The sequence below is a fragment of the Chrysemys picta genome, chromosome 17, assembly GCF_011386835.1.
Source record: "Chrysemys picta bellii isolate R12L10 chromosome 17, ASM1138683v2, whole genome shotgun sequence".
Classification (NCBI taxonomy): Eukaryota; Metazoa; Chordata; order Testudines; family Emydidae; genus Chrysemys; species Chrysemys picta.
In genome coordinates, this window is record NC_088807.1 from 7,476,578 (window position 1) to 7,492,861 (window position 16,284).

A 16,284-nucleotide genomic window follows, 5' to 3' on the forward strand; every position below is an offset into this window, starting at 1 on the left:
AGCTTTCCAAAACAATCAGCTCCAACAGTTTAAGACTGGCAAAGCTATACGCCACTGAAAACACAGCCTTATAATGGAAAATATCATGTAACCTTAACTGCATCTGTGGTACCAATCATGTAGGAAGGCATAACAAATGGAATGAGAGTGGACACAAAGTAAAACTATAATGGGGTGGAAACGAGACACAAGCTAACTTCTTGGAGATCCTTCTACTGGGAATTATCTCCATCGTATCGGAATGCTTTAAAATGTGTACCCCATAAAAGGGTATCCTCTAGTCCAAGTCAGCAGGGACTGAACTTTAAATAAAATGCCAAAGTGCAAAGAAGGAAGACTGATATTGGAGACCAAACAGCTAATGGTATATCCAGCAGAGTATCAAAGATTGTTTAGGTTAGAAGACCTCCACTTAAACAGGGGGATTTCCAGGTTTAAACCAAAGATGTTGGCAAGGTCTGTTAAGGAGAAAAATAGAGAAGAAACTTTTTTTGTAATTTAGTTTGACATCTATCCCAGCCAAACAACAGAATAGCCAATACCAAACTCAGTCAATAAAGAATTAAAGGACAAAAAAATTAATGCCAATCGACAAGGTTTCACGGAAAATAGGCCTTGTCAAATGAATTTGATATTAAATTGACAAGATTACAAGTCTGGTCGATAAAGGTAGTTGTGCTGACAGTACTACGTGATAATATCAGTAAAAATAAAATTAAAAAAAATTAGCAGCATACAAAAAAAAATCAATGCCACATTTTAACACAATTAAAAAAGATGGATGATGTATCTCAGTATGTAATGGTTAATGGGGAACTATCAAGTGGCAGCATTTCTAGTGGGATTTTTTTTTTTTTTTTAAATCAATGATCTGGAAGAAAAACTTACTGCTGATAGACTTCGTAGATGACAGAAACTGATGGAGTTAGGTTATTGATAGAGTGATCTACATCACTTCGTAAGCTGGGCACAATCAGACAACATGCACGATAATACAGTCAAATGCAAGGACATACAGATGTCTAGGAACACAAGCCATCCTTAAAGAATGGAAGATTGTGCCTTGGAAAGCAATGATTCTGTAAAGGACTTAAGGGTCACTATAGATAACCAACAGAACATGAATTCTCAATGCAAGGCCGAGGTAAAAAGCCTAAACACCAAACGTGGATGTATAAACAGAATATTGATCAGAGGAAGGGAGGCAACATTATCTCTGCATACAGCATTTGAGGTCTGGAAAAGTGTATTAGTGAGAAACTTAAGGCGTTCAGCTCATGGTCAGAGTACCTTTACAGGGTGAAAATATCTAATACAGGGCCAAGGTGGAGTTGGTTGAACTTATAACAGGGACTATTTGGTTAATTATGTATTGCTCTCACAGCAATGGTGATAATGAGACCCCAAGACTTGTCTTTCAGCATAAACAAGCATTTTAAGTGTGAAACGTACTACTAGACAAACTCTCCGTAAAATCTGATCTACTCCTTTTCAAAAATCACGGCATTTTGTGTACAAAAAGTGAGCCGTCATACAGACCTAAATCAAGACAATCTCTCTTTCTAGAAGAAAGAGTCAGAGGGTCCTGTGGCACCTTTAAGACTAACAGAAGTATTGGGAGCATAAGCTTTCGTGGGTAAGAACCTCACTTCGTCAGACGCAAGTAATGGAAATTTCCAGAGGCAGGTATAAATCAGTATGGAGATAACGAGGTTAGTTCAATCAGGGAAGGTGAGGTGCTCTGCTAGCAGTTGAGGTGTGAACACCAAGGGAGGAGAAACTGCTTCTGTAGTTGGCTAGCCATTCACAGTCTTTGTTTAATCCTGATCTGATGGTGTCAAATTTGCTCAGCTTCAGGACCAGACTCCAAAGAGAAACTGCTGAGCTCCAGTTCATTTGCAAATTTGACACCATCAGATCAGGATTAAACAAAGACTGTGAATGGCTAGCCAACTACAGAAGCAGTTTCTCCTCCCTTGATGTTCACACCTCAACTGCTAGCAGAGCACCTCACCTTCCCTGATTGAACTAACCTCGTTATCTCCATACTGATTTATACCTGCCTCTGGAAATTTCCATTACTTGCGTCTGAAGAAGTGAGGTTCTTACCCACGAAAGCTTATGCTCCCAATACTTCTGTTAGTCTTAAAGGTGCCACAGGATCCTCTGTTGCTTTTTACAGATTCAGACTAACATGGCTACCCCTCTGATATCTTTCTAGAAGAAATATAGCTCAAACAGAAAATGATGGGCTTGATGCAGGAAATTACTTGAAGTTCTCTGACCTGTATTATTCAGGAGTTCAAACTAGAGGATCATAAATGGTCCCTCTGATCCTTATAATCTACAAAAAGTTGAAATTCTACAAACAATTAAGAAATTAAACAATTGCAAGGCATCCACATTAGCAATGTAAGACTACAAAGACAGTAAAGAACATGTAAATAAGAAACCAAGCCAATTTAAATCAAAATTCATTTAAGAGTAATTTTTTATCCAAACTAGTCTATGCACAAGTGTGATGGAGAAATAATCAAAATGCATGAAAAGTGACATTAATTGACAAGATGAGATTTAGGAATTATAACTGAAGTTTAGCAACTGAAACGGTGTTCCCAAGTCAACTAACAGATCATCTTTTTGTGGACTCACTATCATACACCGGATAGTGCACTCAGACTTCAATCACCCATACACCTAAGTGTCAAATATATGACTTTAAAGAGAATATTTAGTTACAGAAAACAGGAAAAGAATCCTACCAAAGTAGAAAAGTTGCATACAACTAGAAGTGTATCCAATCAAGAAAGCTAAAAACTTATCAGCTTGTTAAAGTCCAACACTCGAGAGTTAGGAAATGCCAGAATTAAAGTTATCACATTTTTTCCCCACAGTACCCCCTTCCTCATTCAATTCGCAGGACTGATGTTGTTCTGGGAATGAAACAGCTGTAAAAAAAATTATCCTTTTTTTGAGGATAAACATACAGGATGGGAATCAGGAGTCCCCGAGTTTGAAATCTAGTTTTGCTGTTAACTCACCTAGTGGCCTCCAGAAAACCAGGCTGTCTGTTTCCACATCTGTAAAATGGGGTGGTAACACATATACAGGGGTGTTGTGAGGATTAACTAACGTCTATAGTCTAATGTCTGATTCCCACCCCATATGCTTAGTCTTCCAGACCACACTGCCTTACTGCCAAAGGTGCTGAGCATTAACCGTTCCCATCACATTCAGTTGCAGTTCTGCGCGCGCGCGCGCACACACACACACACACACACACACACACACAAACTATCAGGCTCCAAGCTCTCAAGATGAGCACCCAGAAAATGAGTACACATAGGGTGACCAGATGTCCCGATTTTATAGGGACAGTCTGGATTTTGGGCTCTTTTTCTTATATGAGCTCTTATTACCCCCCACCCCTGTCCTGATTTTTCACATTTGCTGTCTGGTCACCCTAAGTACACATTTAATTAACCACCTGAGAAAAAATTGATCTAAGTGATTTGCCCAACACCACACAGGAACACTGTGGCAGAGGCAGGGATAGAATTCAGTTCTCTAGGATAGCATTCAACTGACATAACCATTCTTTATTATTTGTTTTGCAATAATGCATAGGTACCCCAGTAAGAGACCAGCATCCCATTGTGCCAGCCGCTGATCGAACATACAAGATAGTCTCTGCCTCAAGAAGTTTACAAAGGAAAAGACAGAAGAATACTACAAGTGGGGGGGGACAACAAGGAAATAATTCTCCTTCCTACATTCCACTGCCTCATTCTCCACACTTCCCAACTTCTGTAACAAAAGAAACGGTCTGACAAACAGATTCCTTCATTCTAAGCACTGTCCATCCCGCACCCCATGTTTTAAGTGAGGCATGGATCCTGTGGAATAAATAGTATGTGATAATAGAATTACAGACCGTATCATAATGCGTTCACACAGTGGAGTTGGGCAGGGTGCAGCTCACCAACCTTGGGAATCACTTTACATGAAGTGGGCTGTAGCCCATGAAAGCTTATGCTCAAATAAATTTGTTAGTCTCTAAGGTGCCACAAGTACTCCTGTTCTTTTTACATTTTGTGTAACTGCAGTTGCTGCAGCCTTATGCATTCATTGGTCAGAGGAAAAAGATTTATGTTAATAACTCATAATAGTGATCTGTCAAGGCACCCAAAACGATTCTTGTATTGTACAGCACACTGCATTGCTGCATCAGAAGCTGAGCAGTTAGCACTTCGCAATGCAACGCAACTGTGTGCATAGACGCTCTGAATCCAACCCTGATCAGCAGGAGTATCCACCCATAAAATTGATGACAGAGTATTCAAGGGCAGTATTCAAAGCGAAGTATTTAAGTGGCAGATCCTTTTCCACCTGAGCCCTGGGTTACTGCAGCAAGGGAGGAAGTCAGAGAGGGGTAATTGGTGTGAGGAATTCAATTTTTCTCCTTGGCTTCTTATTACATATGAAGAGACCATCATTTCCTACATACAAGGAAGGATAACCAAAGTCTGTTTACTGGAACAGAGGATCTATTACTTTTATTTTTCTATGGCCTGGGTACTGTATACTTGTTTGTTTGGGTTTTTTCATGAAAAAGTTAGGGTTGTAGAAATCTTTACTTTCATTTAACCAAAATAAGAGCATCCCTTGAACCCATTACCTCTTCACTCAGGCAATGTACCTCCCAAGTAGGTAGATGTCCACGCAAGCCATTCAGCCACAGCTGACCACTGTTATGAGTCTTCTATTCCTCCTCCCTCCTATACAGGACAGCATGTAATTAATAGCTTGGAACCTGTCCTGGGGGTGAAGCTTGGAAACTAATTGGTGCAGCTGATAGTGTGCTCCATTTCTATCAAACCCAAAACAAAAAACTCAACAGATTACAGATAACACCAGCTAGTACCGGGTAGACAGGATCACCAACTTATCACATATCCTTTGGTCCTGCCTCATGATAGCTCCTTTCACCTCAGAAGCATTTAAGTACTCCTTTGCCCTCTGCTGAAGTTCGCTTCCCGGCTCTCCGAGCTCTGGTCAAGTGAAAAAATTCTCTAAGTTTCTTCCTGGACGAGGATAACCCCTTCTCATATCCTCCTCTCTAAAAACTATCTTCACCACTCCTGATTTACCCAAAATAATCTGACTGAGGCATTACAAAAGAGCCACATCCTCCTTGCTAAAAGAGAACAAGATTTAACATCTACCCTCATAATGGGGAAAAACACCACCCTCTCTCTGAGACACAATTTGGGCTTGCTCTCCCACTCCTGGAAGATGCAGCAAGACATTTTCACCATAAAAGCCCTCTAATCACATCTTTCTGTAAATCCATATTATGCAAGCTAATTTGACTTCCTTTGATTTCCTCCCCATCCCATTTTAATTCCTTCACTTGCTAGGTCTCTGTATTTTCACTTTTTTCCTACTTTCCTACTTCTAAATACTTTCTAAATTTTCTATTAAGTATTGTTAAACCATGCTCTGGTAAAATTCAAACATATGAAAAATGTAGTGAAAAACAATTAAGGTGGCTACAGGCAACCCCCATCCAATTCAAAGTCACAGAATATAGAAAATTCTGTGTTTACTCTGAAACATAATGATAGGACTTTAGATGCCAGAGTTAAAGAAACCGTGAGATAATTAATAAGAGAGACAAGCGAATATGTTTATTCCACAATTCCAAAACTTCCACCCCTTTCTGGGTGTCAAGCCCCTCCCCCACTTTACCAAAAAGTTCCAAGTTTACATGAAAGTGTCCAGAAATTTTGAAAGAAGATTGCTGTGATAGCATAAAAATGATTTTAAATAGAGAGAGGTTTATTACACAGATTATATTTTTAACTCAGTATGAAAATAAAGGCTTGTTAGTTTCTGGGTTTTTTTAATTTAATGACGCTACCTCAGACTTCCATTCAACTGCACCGTAGTGCTATACCATCCAGGGAACCTTGCTGCAGAATTTAGCATCATTTTAATACAAACTAGCAAATGGGCTGCCTCTTAACTACATGAAAAACCACCACTCTACCACATGCAATGCAGCTGTGATCAGTTAAGCCAGTGGTTCACAACCAGGGGTACGCATATCCCTGGGGGTACACAGAGGTCTTTCGGGGGTACATCAACTCATAGATATTTGCCTAATTTTACAACAGCCTACATAAAAAGCACTAGCAAAGTCATTAAAAACTAAAATGTCATACAATGACTTGTGTATAATGCTCTATATACTGTACACTGAAATGTAAGTACAATATTTATATTCTAATTGATTTATTTGATAATTATATTGGTAAAAATGAGAATAAGCAATTTTTCAGTAATAGTGTGCTGTGACACTTGTATTTTTAGGTCTGATTTTACACAAGTAGTTTTTACGTGAGGTGAAACCTGGGGTACACAAGACAAATCAGACTCCTTAAAGGGGTACAGTAGTCTCGAAAGGTTGAAAGCCACTGAATTAAGCCACTCAAAATCATTTTTGTAAGGGAGGAGCTCAAAGATGAGAATCAATCTGACAGTTCATATAGACCAGAATTAGTGTTAAGAAAGTGTTATGAGACCTCTCTCTTTTAAACTCAAATATAAGGTAGGCTGCGAGCTGGATTTTAGCTTAACACTTCCAGGCAGGACAATTAACATGCAAAAGCATGATTCTTAGGTTAGAATAGTGAGCAGATGGAATGGGGGAGTGCTCATCTGGAAAAAACATGCAATGTGTACAGAAAAACAGGAACCTGAACCATTTAGCCAAGTTAATGATTATGATGAAGGACTTTTACAAGCATAACATAGATATGGCATGAGACAAGCAGTGCATCTCTGTCTACAAAAACACCAAGGCACAGCACTTTGTGGGGAGGGGAGTTAGACAGTAAAATAAACAGAGAAACATGAAAAGTACACAAAGGCTGCTAAGTGAGAAAGGGTGACATGAGACACTTGAGACTAGAGGCTCGGTTCTTGACATGCTGTCTGCCAAGAAGATCAGAGAAGAATGAGATATGCTGAATCTGAGACGATCTGGTCTTCTCAAGGAGTCTCTTACATTTTTTATTTCCCTACAATGACATGAATGGTACCTAGTCTGCCAAAGCTCTTCAACATATGTTGTGCATAACATTTATTTTGTTTGAATCAGATTACCTTTGCTCCCCAAAAGTCTAATTTTACTACAGCCAAGTTGATTTTGGAATCTGTATGCAATTTTGGAATTTGTATGCAATTTTTAAAATACATTTTATATACAAGCTCAGAGCACTGCATGGACACGTTTTAGTTACATAATTTCCATGTATAAAAACAAATTAGAAGTTCTGTTGAGTGGGTTCATTTCTGCAGAACAAGATATGCTACATTCCTTTGGGAATCAGAAAAGAAGGTCTCTGGTTATGGAATCTAGAGCCACTACATTATCAGTACATAAGAAGTCACTCAAAGAAACTGACCTTCCGATACATCAGTATGAAAGACGTTAAAAGAAAAGGAACTCTAGTCTAGTGAACTGTTTAAAAAGGAAAGTCTCATTAAATGTCATGGGAAATACACACCATGCTTCAGATTAAGGTTTTGCCACAGAATTCAGAATTTCCCACAGAATTTAGAAATTCATCTAAAGAATTAAATCGTTATCCCTATGGTTACAAAGAACCATCTGAACGTGACCTTGGTGCTATATTGTTTCTCTGCAGACTTTGCTCCTGTGGGAATTTTGCGCCACTGCACACGTGCATAATTAACATGCCGTTCATATTTAATTTTTTCCACAGAAAATAGCTTCTGCTGGAAAGTTGCTGTAGTTCCGCCTTTTGACCACCATAAGGCGCTGTGCCACTTGAACAGAACACTGCTCCCAGCCAGCTACGGAAGAGAAAGAGCCTGCAGTGCCTTCTTCACACCACCTGTCAGGCCAGGTCAGGAGACAGGGGATACAGACAATGTGGGACTGCTGGGGGGGGGAGGGGGTGTCACAGACAGGGACTCATAAGGGCTAGTGGGGGAAGACAGACTGGGACAGAGGCTGAATGGGAGTGGAGGTGCAGGGCCACGGGGCACAGGGGAGGGGGTGCAGGGACACATGGGGGAATGGGGTGGCTGAGTGGGGGCACAGAGACACATGGATACAGGGGGAAGTGGCTGCAAGGACGCATGGGCCTGACTAAATGGGAGAGGCTAGAGGTCAGCCAGGGTCTGTATGCGGGAAGCTCCCTAACAATCCTTTCCTATCCCCCCCAAAAAACCTGTTCCATACTTTTCCTACCTATATTCAACAACCCTCCAAGTTCACACCCAGGTTCCTTTCCACTAATTACTTTCTTCTCCTGCAGTTACTCCATTACCCCAACTCCCCCAAGCCTTTGCATTGCTTCTGGGGGATGTGGGAAATACTGTTCTGTATTGTAGTTTAAATGAATTATTACTCAGAGTTCTGTATTAATATGCCTAGAAAGGAATCTATTTGTCAAAAAACATTTCCTGAATCTTTTTTGTTGTCTGTATTGTTACAGACATACTTGCTGACAGATATTTTGAAATAAATTACCAAAACAAATTAAACTGGTGTTAGGGATGTAAATAGCATTTTTAAAAAGTAAATGTTTAAACTACTAAGATTCTACCAGTTAAACATTTAACCATTAGGCTCCACTGCCGCCCCATGCCCAGGTACTCCACTCACTGATTTTAAAAACAAACTGATTTTAAAAAATTTGAATGTTTAACTAAATTCAAAAATTCATATGCTGGTTTTGTTAAACTATTATGTGTTTGCTGTTGAAGAAAAAAATCCAGAATACATAACATTGTTGTTTTAGTTAAATAAAACAATTTAAATGTCTGTCTGGTGATCTCCTCCTCCTAATACAGCATGGCAAGAAAATCCTCCAAATATTAATGATTAACCTGTTGAATTGGAAATATTTATGAAGTCACTGGGAGGTGATCTATCTGTTTCAATTACCTTTGGTAAATGAAATAACCAAACAATCATTTATTTTCCAATATAGCTATAAAATTAATCTGAAAAGTTTTCAAAATAAATCACTTTAAAAATGTATAGTGTGTACCTTCTAAAAATGAAACCTACATCTATCTGAGTTGTGAAGACTATGTATTAAGGTTATAACAACCAACAAGAATGCACTTTTATGTAGAAATCCATGATTAAATCAAGTCTTTCTGACTAGTGATTTTACATCAAATTGATTTAAATCACGATTTAAATCAAATCCACCCTTTTTCACTATTATTCATTTTAGCATAGGGATCGGCAACCTTCCCTCGGTCCATGTCGCTTCCCGCAGCCCCCATTGGCCTGGAGTGGTGAACCGCGGCCAGTGGGAGCTGCAATCAGCCGAACCTGCGGATGCGGCAAGTAAACAAACCGGCCCGGCCCGCCAGGGTGATTACCCTGGTGGGTCGTGTGCCAAAGGTTGCCAATCCCTGTTTTAGCAGAAACACCTAGCTCACATGCTTTATACATGGTGGATGGATTCATCTGATTCCACAAGCCTAAATTAAACATTTTATGGTAATTACATTTGCTATCAAATTTTTGTGGAGGAGGGAACAGTTGGTCCTCAAAGAAGTCATTCTTGGAGGATTATAAATTGTCAATGCTTAAAGCACCCATTTCTTGAGTAATGGAAATTGGGAGATAAAGAAACGGGAAAGGAAGACTTAAATATTAAGGAAAAATGAGAAATTAGATGAGCAAGTCTACTTAGAAATTACTCAAACAAAAAACCAACACAATTATGTTAGTGTTTCCATATACTGTTAGAGCAAATTCTCTCAAAAAACACCCCACACTGTCTCATCAGTTTTCCTATAGTTTCCACAAATTTAAAAAGTCAAAATGTAACTGAAAGGGAAGCCGACAAACAACGTACAAAAAAAGCTTTCCACAAGCAACAATCCCAGTTCTTCATCCCATTTCTTTTGTTTACCTTTGTCTTCCCCAAACTCTTCATGTGTGTCATTTTTATTAGAGATCTAGCTTTAGGGCCTATGCTGCTGACACTACCAGGAGTAATGTTTATACAACTTACTGCCAAAAAACTTCATTAATACAGAGTTAAGATTGACTCACCCTGATGAGGCATAGCCATTTTCAAAACAATATGAGCAGGCATGTCAATTTTAGAGCACTAAAAAAAAAAATCTGCTTTTCAAAATAAAAGCTCAGCTCTTGGGGCAAAACTTCTAAAAGAACTTCGTTTAAAGCCTTTTAGCCCAAATAGAATGCACACAAGAGAGTATTCATGTGCACAGCAATCATTCTTGGAAACCTGACAAGGGAAGGACTGTATCAAAAATCTCTTCCCTACCTAGGTACATGTAGCCCATAGACTAGAGGTGGGCAAAGTACGGCCCACGGGACCATCCAGGGCAGTCAGGGGACAGGGAGCGGGGGGAGGGAGTTGGATAGGGGGTGAGGTCCCGGGGAACGGTTAGGGATGGTCAGGGGACAAGGAGCAGGGGGGATTAGATGGGTCAGAGGTTCTGAGGGGGCCAGTCAGGGGGCAGAAAGTGGGAGGGGGCAGATAGGGGGCAAGGGCCAGGCTGTTTGGGGAGGCACAGCCTTCCCTACCCGGCAATGTGGCCCTCGGGCCAAAATGTTTGCCCACCCCTGCCAGAGACCCTGATGTGTGTGAATTTATAGAGTCAGACAGAACCTCTAATAAATCAGTTTGGTGCACACTAGTCCCATGGTTCAAGCTCCAGTTCGGAGGGCAGAGGAGTGTCTGTGTATGGAACCCCTGAACCAAATGAGCCCACTAACCCTACCCTCAGGCCATGAGGAGGCACAGCAGTTTTCAAGGTAATTTGAATATGCATGTGGATTTAGAACCATTTGAAGCACTGATTGTTAAATCAAGCTGCCCAGTAAAAGCCACCCACATGAGTAGCCCACATGATATTCTATATATGTGACAGAGAGAGAGAGAGAGATACACCTATCTCCTAGAACTGGAAGGGACCCTGAGAGGTCATTGAGTCCAGCCCCCTGCCTTTACTAGCTGGACCAAGTACTGATTTTGTCCCAGATCCCTCAGGGAGGGAACTCATAACCCTGGGTTTAGCAGGCCAATGCTCAAACCACTGAGCTATCCCTCCTCCCTATAAACCATGCCCCCCTACTGTATAATATAAAATTAGAAGTACTGAGGCTCATTCACACTTGTAAGTCATTTCTCTGGAGTGAAGCAACTCAGTTGTACAAGGGTCCTGTCCACACATATTCATTGTGTGCCCTGTCTTCAAGGAGGCTCAATTAAACACAATCAATTTTCTATGTTCAATTTCGCCAAGCACAACAAGTCAGCTACAGAAGTTAGTAGGACCAAAGCCTTGGGAGACTAGAATGTACCTTATCCTAACACAATTCCACGTGATAAAGCCATTACAAGTAAAACATTTTAAAAACGTATTTAGCTCACTGGTAACATTCTGTTAAACAAGTGCATTACTTTACACCACTCATTACACACATTGCTACAATAACTGCAGTATACATTAAAATCTTTTAAATGTAAGCCTGTTACTACAAAGCAAACTGACCCGTTTACATTCCAAAAACTCCTATCAGATTTATACAAGAGCTTCAGATTTTCTTATGCCTGAAGTGAGGTCTGTATCACCATTCTTGCCAAAGGTTAGACTCAATTTTCAAAAGATGAGTTATACTAAAACCTTTAGCTATATAAGGAAGAGGGAAGACTGAAGTCTTAAATATTTCTTCCTCCCATGCATATACACCTCTACCTCGATATAACGCTGTCCTTGGGACCCCAAAAAAATCTTACAGTGTTATAGGTGAAACCGCATTATATCGAATTTGCTTGATCCACCGGAGTGCGCAGCCCCGCCCTCCTGGAGCACTGCTGTACTGCATTATATCCGAATTCGTGTTATATTGGGTTACGTTATATCGGGGTAGAGGTGTACAACTTTCTGTGCGTTCAGTAAATTTACTAGAAAAGTAATGACAAGGATCCAAACCATTAAGAACAATGACCAAATTCTGAGATTAATTTGACCTGATACTTTCAGTGCCATCACTATACTGGATGACCCATACCTCTCTCTGTCATGCCCTCACCGCCCACACAAAGCCACATCTTTAACTTCTCTAAAATATCCAACATGTTCATTAAGATGTACAGTAGTTTAACTTCTAAGTAGTCCAGAGATTAGTATAAGACTCCAACTGTTTCATTAGTTAGAAATGCTGACAGAATTAGTCCTTGGTGCACTTATCACTTTGAGTACAATGGGTAGACAGTCACTAGACAATGAGACACCTCTCACATACCACATTAAAAACAAATGAACCTTGGGGGGGAAAATAGCTCAGTGGTTTGAGCATTGGCCTGCTAAACCCAGGGTTGTGAGTTCAATCCTTGAGGGGGGCCACCTAGGGATCTGGGGCAAAAATCAGTACTTGGTCCTGCCAGTGAAGGCAGGGGGCTGGACTGGATGATCTTTCAGGGTCCCTTCCAGTTCTATGAGATAGGTATATCTCCTATTATTATTATTTTATTTCCATTGGGAAAAAGTTACTCTATGTCTTGAGCTTCAGGAGTACCAGCCAGTGGCCAGGTCTAATGAATATAAGAGAATGCAATATCCTTTGCATTGATTTGAAATGTCATTTCTAAGACACTGAACACACCATTTTTTAACTTCAGCAACTAGATGCCAGAATCCTGTCAAAAACTGAATCCCTTCTTCAAAAAGCTACACCCAAAATCCATTTCCAGAAAATAATGTGCGAAGCAATTCTATTTTAGCCACTTTGAAATTCCATTAACTTGGGTAAAGGCAGAAAGCAAACATTAAGTAAAATCTGGTTGATAAATATGACAAATGCACTGAAAATACAATCTTAATATACATTATGAGGTGAACTTTGGTTTTGATTTACTAATAGTTATTACTTCTGTAAATAGTTTAAAGATAGTCGTAGTTACTGTCAAATAAGCATATTTGCATTAAATAACAGTTGCAATCTCTCTTTGCAATGCTATGATAAATCATTACAAAGTGGAGAGATCACTAGTTTCTTCACATTTCTGGGAGGACATATTTGCTAGTTTCATAAGTCAGTTATGCAAAAAACAGGGAAAAACAACATGGGGTCTTGCTAAGCAAGGGGTATCATTTCTACAGCGCCACAATGTGAAAAAGGTGTGCTGCAGACACTGACACTGGGTTATATTATTTCAAAGTTTCACTCCTACCTGGATCAGGAAAGTGCTTAAAACAGTGCAGAATGTTCAGTTACATTAAAAGGTTTGGAATACTCGTGGCACCTTAGAGACTAACAAATTTATTAGAGCATAAACTTTCGTGGGCTACAGCCCACTTCTTCGGATGCACAGAATGGAACATATATCTCCTCAATATATGTTCCATTCTATGCATCCGAAGAAGTGGGCTGCAGCCCACGAAAGCTTATGCTCCAATAAATTTGTTAGTCTCTAAGGTGCCACAAGTACTCCTGTTCTTTTTGCGGATACAGACTAACAGGGCTGCTACTCTGAAACCTGTCATTAAAAGGTTTGCAGATAACTAATACATATCAGGTTAGCACTCAGTTCTTGCCATTGGATCCGAATTATTGTTTGTATTTTTTATAAAGTTCATGTGTGCACTCAAAGCACCAGATGAAAATATTTTTATGAACTGAAACAAACTGCATAGTTTTGTTTAAATATGCTTAATAGAAAAGTAATCTTTGAGTATCCTGTTATACCACAAATGTCAACAAATTAGTGTCCTGTTTTGTTTGGGAACAATTCTGCAAACACATGTGAATAGACCTTCAGTGAAGTTAACAGGATTATTCACATGATACACAATCTCCAGCCCCAGGAGAAGAGCAAGTTAATTTTAAAGCATTTTAAAGTTTACCATGTCTCCAAGGATCTTTAGGCTCCAGAGACCCAGACACTATGTCCTCATCAGAAGGAAATGTTACCCGCTTTGCCCCATGCTTGAGTTTTCCATCTTCAGAAGGTGGAGAAGCCTCCACTTGTTGGTCACCCCCTGGACTCTCTGGACTTGGGGCTTCTGAGTCCAAAGAACAGTTATAGGAAGGCGGAGATGCCAACTTTTCCTGTGAGGGGGAAAGAGGGGCCTGCAGCAGAGATTTTTCATTTCCCCCAGGACATCCTCTGGCGGCAGCAGCCACCTCTGGCAAGTTTCTCCTCTCTGCAACCAAGTGAGGGTTACGAGAGGCAACCTCATTCTCTGAAAATGCTTCCTGAAGTGGATGGTTCACGACCAAAGAAGTCTCTTTCCCCTGTAACCGCTCCTCTCCCAGATCCAAGCCCTCCGACTCCTTCAAGTCCCTCTCTGCCGAAGACACAGTTGCATGGTCCACCATTTCCCCGCTGGGAGCGTTTCCTGAAGCCGGTGAGCTAGGTTTTGAGGGCAGGATCTCCGCATCCAGATGGGAGAGGAGAGCCAGGCCCAAACTTTCCTGGAGTTTCACCCCCATTTGGTCGCCAGCAGCATCCTCTCCCTCCTGCGAGGCAGCCCAGGGCTCAAAGCCGACCAGTGTCTCCTCTTCCTTCTGCGGTCCAGGGGGGGGCAGCAGCCGCCGCCGGTCCCCCTCAGCAGCACTCCCCGGCTGCATGGGGGGGACCTGCACACACTCCATGGCTGCACTCGCAGGGCAGGCACGGCGGGCCGGAGGCACAGGGGCTCCCTCTCCCCTCCTCATGCGGGCCCAGGAGGCATTACCCCGGGGGCGCTCCCTCCCCCGCACCGCCGCAGACGCGCTCCGGGCCCGGGCCGCTACCCGCCCTGCGCACCGAGACCCGGCGAGGTCTCCCCGGCCGGGCTGAGGGGCCCCGGCTGGGCTCGGCCGGCAGGGGGTGCAGAGCAGGCCGCGCCCCGGAAAGCCGCCGCCGCGCCCGCCGAGCGCAACCCCTGACTGGTGCGGACCCGGGAGAAGCCGCCGCCAGAAGAGTGCGCCAGCGACCTGCCCATCCGCGGCAGCACTTTCTCCAAGGACTTGGGCGCGAGCCGCCTGCGCGGCGCTGCTTCCACCCCGCCCGGCACCTCGGAGGGGCTGCTGCGGCCCTGGCTTGCTCACGGAGCCAGCCCGCCACCGCGGGGCGCTCCGGGGACTGCCCCGCCTGGTGGCGAATCAGCGGCTGGGATTCCTTACACACACACACACGGCGGCGGCCGCCGTGGCCTGGTGAAGATGTCTGCAGCTTCGGCGCAGCACTTTCAACGCAGAAACCCCGGGATGGAGCCGCGTTCAGGCGCCGGGGAGTGGGCTCAGCGCCCCCTGCAACAGTAACCCACGCGGCGGGCGCTGGTCTCCGCTGGAGAGCGGGGACAGCGCGAATCTGCTGCTACTAATAAACAGAGTGCGGCCAAAACCCAGCCTCACGTGATACTCCCGCATTTCTCTGGCCTGCCCCAGGCGGGCTGCTGGCCCTTTAAATTCACTCGGGGGGCGGGACCGACGCGAGCTCACATGCTGCGAAGCGCTCTGTCCCGCGGCGCGTCACGAGGCTCCACCCCAGCAGTCCCGGGTTCGCGCACAGCGCGGGACGGTAATCGGGGGGGGTCTCTCTGATGTGTCTGGCCAACGTGTGTGTGACTGTGTGTGTGTGTGTGTGTGTGAATCCGTGTGTGTCTCCCTGTGTGCATCTTTCTCTCTCTCTCGCTGGGGTCTGTATGTTGTATATAGGCAGCATGTCTGTGTCTCCCTCTCTCTGTTGTGTGTGGCTAGTGTGTATGAATTTATGTGTATCTCTCCCTCTCTGGTGTGTGTGTGTGTGTGTGGCTCGTATGTGTGAAACCATGTGTATGTATGTATCTGGTGTGTATGGCTTTTGTATGTGGCCAGTGTGTGTGTCTGTGTGAATCACTGCATGTGAGTGTGTGTCTCTCTCTCTCTCTCATGTGTGGCCAGTGTGTGTGTGTGTGAGAATCCCTGCATGCGTCTCTCTTCTGTTGTGTGTGTGAATCCATGTGTGTGTCTCTGTATGTGGCTAGTGTGTGTGAATCCCTGTATGTTGTGTGTGTGTGTGTGTGTGAGAGAGAGAGAAAGAATCCACCTCTGTATGTGTCTCCCTCTATGGGGGAAGGGGGGAGGAGAGAATCCAACTGTGTGTGAGAGAGAGAGAGAATCCATCTGTGTGTGTGTGTGAGAGAGAGAGAGAGAGAGAGAGGGAATGCATCTGTGTCTCCCTCTGTGTGTGTTTCTCCCTGTGTGTGTGACAATCCATGTGT

General features: G+C 42.8%; 1 protein-coding gene across 2 annotated transcripts in view; it reads right to left on the reverse strand.

Moving 5' to 3' along the window:
* The window catches only part of PPP1R37 (protein phosphatase 1 regulatory subunit 37), a 135,676-nt gene extending 120,220 nt beyond the window's left edge, over positions 1-15,456 (reverse strand). The window contains exon 1 of one of the 2 annotated variants that reach the window (XM_042844468.2): positions 13,942-15,456. In XM_042844468.2, the coding sequence (XP_042700402.2) occupies positions 13,942-14,755 (814 nt within the window). In that variant the 5' untranslated portion in view covers positions 14,756-15,456. The remainder of the gene's footprint in view (positions 1-13,941) is intronic. The other variant, XM_005295686.5, reaches the window with a different exon arrangement.
* Positions 15,457-16,284: the final 828 nt, after the last annotated feature.